Source organism: Erigeron canadensis, chromosome 3 (genome assembly GCF_010389155.1).
Source record: "Erigeron canadensis isolate Cc75 chromosome 3, C_canadensis_v1, whole genome shotgun sequence".
Taxonomy (NCBI): Eukaryota; Viridiplantae; Streptophyta; class Magnoliopsida; order Asterales; family Asteraceae; genus Erigeron; species Erigeron canadensis.
The window spans coordinates 4,681,904-4,683,845 of NC_057763.1; the positions used below are offsets into that span (position 1 = coordinate 4,681,904).

A 1,942-nucleotide genomic window follows, 5' to 3' on the forward strand; every position below is an offset into this window, starting at 1 on the left:
TCATCTTAGGCCTTCCCCTTCTTCGTATGCCTTCAGCGTGAATAGACTCCGCTCTCTTAGTGGTGCTGTTCGATCCCTTCTCCTAACATGGCCAAACCATCTCAAGCGCCCTTCTCTTTGCTTGTTAATGACGGTCCCTACTTCAAGTTCGTCTCTAAAAACTCCCGTGGGGATTCTATCTAATAGAGTCTTCCCGCAAGACCACCTTAGCATCCTCATCTCTGTCACCTCTACTCGAGACGCTTGGAGTTTCATCATGGGCCAACATTCTGACCCGTATAACATAACCGGTCTAATAGCCACTCTGTAGAACTTGCCTTTAAGTTTTAGCGGGATCCTCTTGTCGCACATGACTCCAGAAGCTGCTCTCCACCGCATCCATCCAGCTTGGATTCGATGTATCATGTATTCGTCTATCCCCCCTAATTTGTGTATCCGCTCTCCAATGCGAATATCCTCATCCCAATTTTGTCTTATCTCCTGTTTATCGAAGTCACATCGTAGGTATTTAGTCTTCTCTCGGCTCACACACAAACCATTGTCTTCAAGGGCTGCTCTCCATTTCTCTAACCTACGGTTTAGCTCATTCATCGATCTCGCAATTCGAGCAATGTCATCGGTAAAAATCATGCACCACGGTAGTTCCTTCTGAAGGCCACTGGACAACTCGTCTAAGATCAAGGTAAAAAGGAATGGGCTAAGCGCCGAACCCTGGTGTAGGCCCATTTCTACCGAGAAAAGCTTTGTGCTCCCCACCGGTGTTCGAATACCGGTCCTCGCCCTATTATACATATCCCTGGTAACACTAATTTATCTCCCAGTAACTCCATTCGCTTGGAGTCCTCCAGATCAGCTCAAGTGGTACACTATCGTATGCCTTATCCAAATCTAGGAAGGCACAGTGTAGCACTTTTTGTCTTTCCTTATACTTTTCCATAAGGCTTCTAGTGATGCGGATAGCCTCCATCGTCGACCTCCCTGGCATAAAACCAAATTGGTTCTCTGCCACCTTCGTAACTCTTTTAAGCCTCATCTCGATCACTCTCTCCCAGAGTTTCATGGTATGACTTTGGAGGTTAATGCCCCTATAGTTGCTACAACTCTGTACGTCCCCCTTGTTCTTATAGATAGGTATAACCTCACTAAGTCTCCATTCTTTTGGCATTTTTGCACTCGTCCAAATCTTGTTGAAGAGGCTTGTCAACAAGTTTATCCCTACGTCCCCCAAACATCTCCATGTCTCAACCGAAATTTGGTCTGGACTTACTGCTTTGTTTCTCCCCATCTTCTTTAGGGCGACCCTTACTTCCTCTTGGCTGATCCTCATAGCATCGTCGTCGTCGTAGCGTGTGTTTGGGTGTGCGGTAAGGTTCTATCCTCCTTTAATTCTCCCCGACCCTCTCCCATTAAACAGGTTGGCGAAGTACTCTTCCCATCTTTTCCTAATGTCTCCCTCCTTCACAATGCTCCGTCCACTTTCGTCTTTGATATAAATGACATCTCCTAAATCCCTACGTCTTCTCTCCCTTGCTTTAGCAATTCTGAAGATTTTGTTTTCACCTTCTTTGGAATCTAGTTTCTTGTACAGCTCTTCATACGCTCTTTCTTTTGCTATAGCAACAATCCTCTTTGCTTCTGTCTTGGCTTCGTAGTACCTCTGCCTAGCCAAAGACCAATCTTCATTTGTCCTGTTCTGGCGGCTTTTGACAAGATCCTTAAAACAACTAAGTTTTGTCGCGACCTTGGACTGGACCTCTTTGCTAATCCACCAAGATTCCCTACCCACTCTCCGTTGTCGTCCAGTTCCTCTAGTTACTCCTAGTACCTCTTTTGTCGTCTCCCTCATACCCTCTGCCAAGAGTGTCCACAACTCGTCGGCTTCCATATGCGAACCTTCTCTTATCTCCCTTGTGAACCTCGAGCTAGTCGTCGACCTAAACGT

At 46.2% G+C, this 1,942-nt stretch overlaps 1 protein-coding gene across 1 annotated transcript; it reads right to left on the reverse strand.

Annotated features, from left to right (window-relative positions):
- Window positions 1-726, reverse strand: LOC122591401. The gene has a single exon (XM_043763672.1). The coding sequence runs from the start codon at window positions 724-726 to the stop codon at window positions 1-3; it is 726 nt and encodes a 241-aa protein (XP_043619607.1).
- Window positions 727-1,942: the final 1,216 nt, after the last annotated feature.

Bases quoted from the DNA above. Each gene is read 5' to 3' on its own strand.
- LOC122591401 (XM_043763672.1), bottom strand. From the start codon at position 726: ATGGGCCTACACCAGGGTTCGGCGCTTAGCCCATTCCTTTTTACCTTG.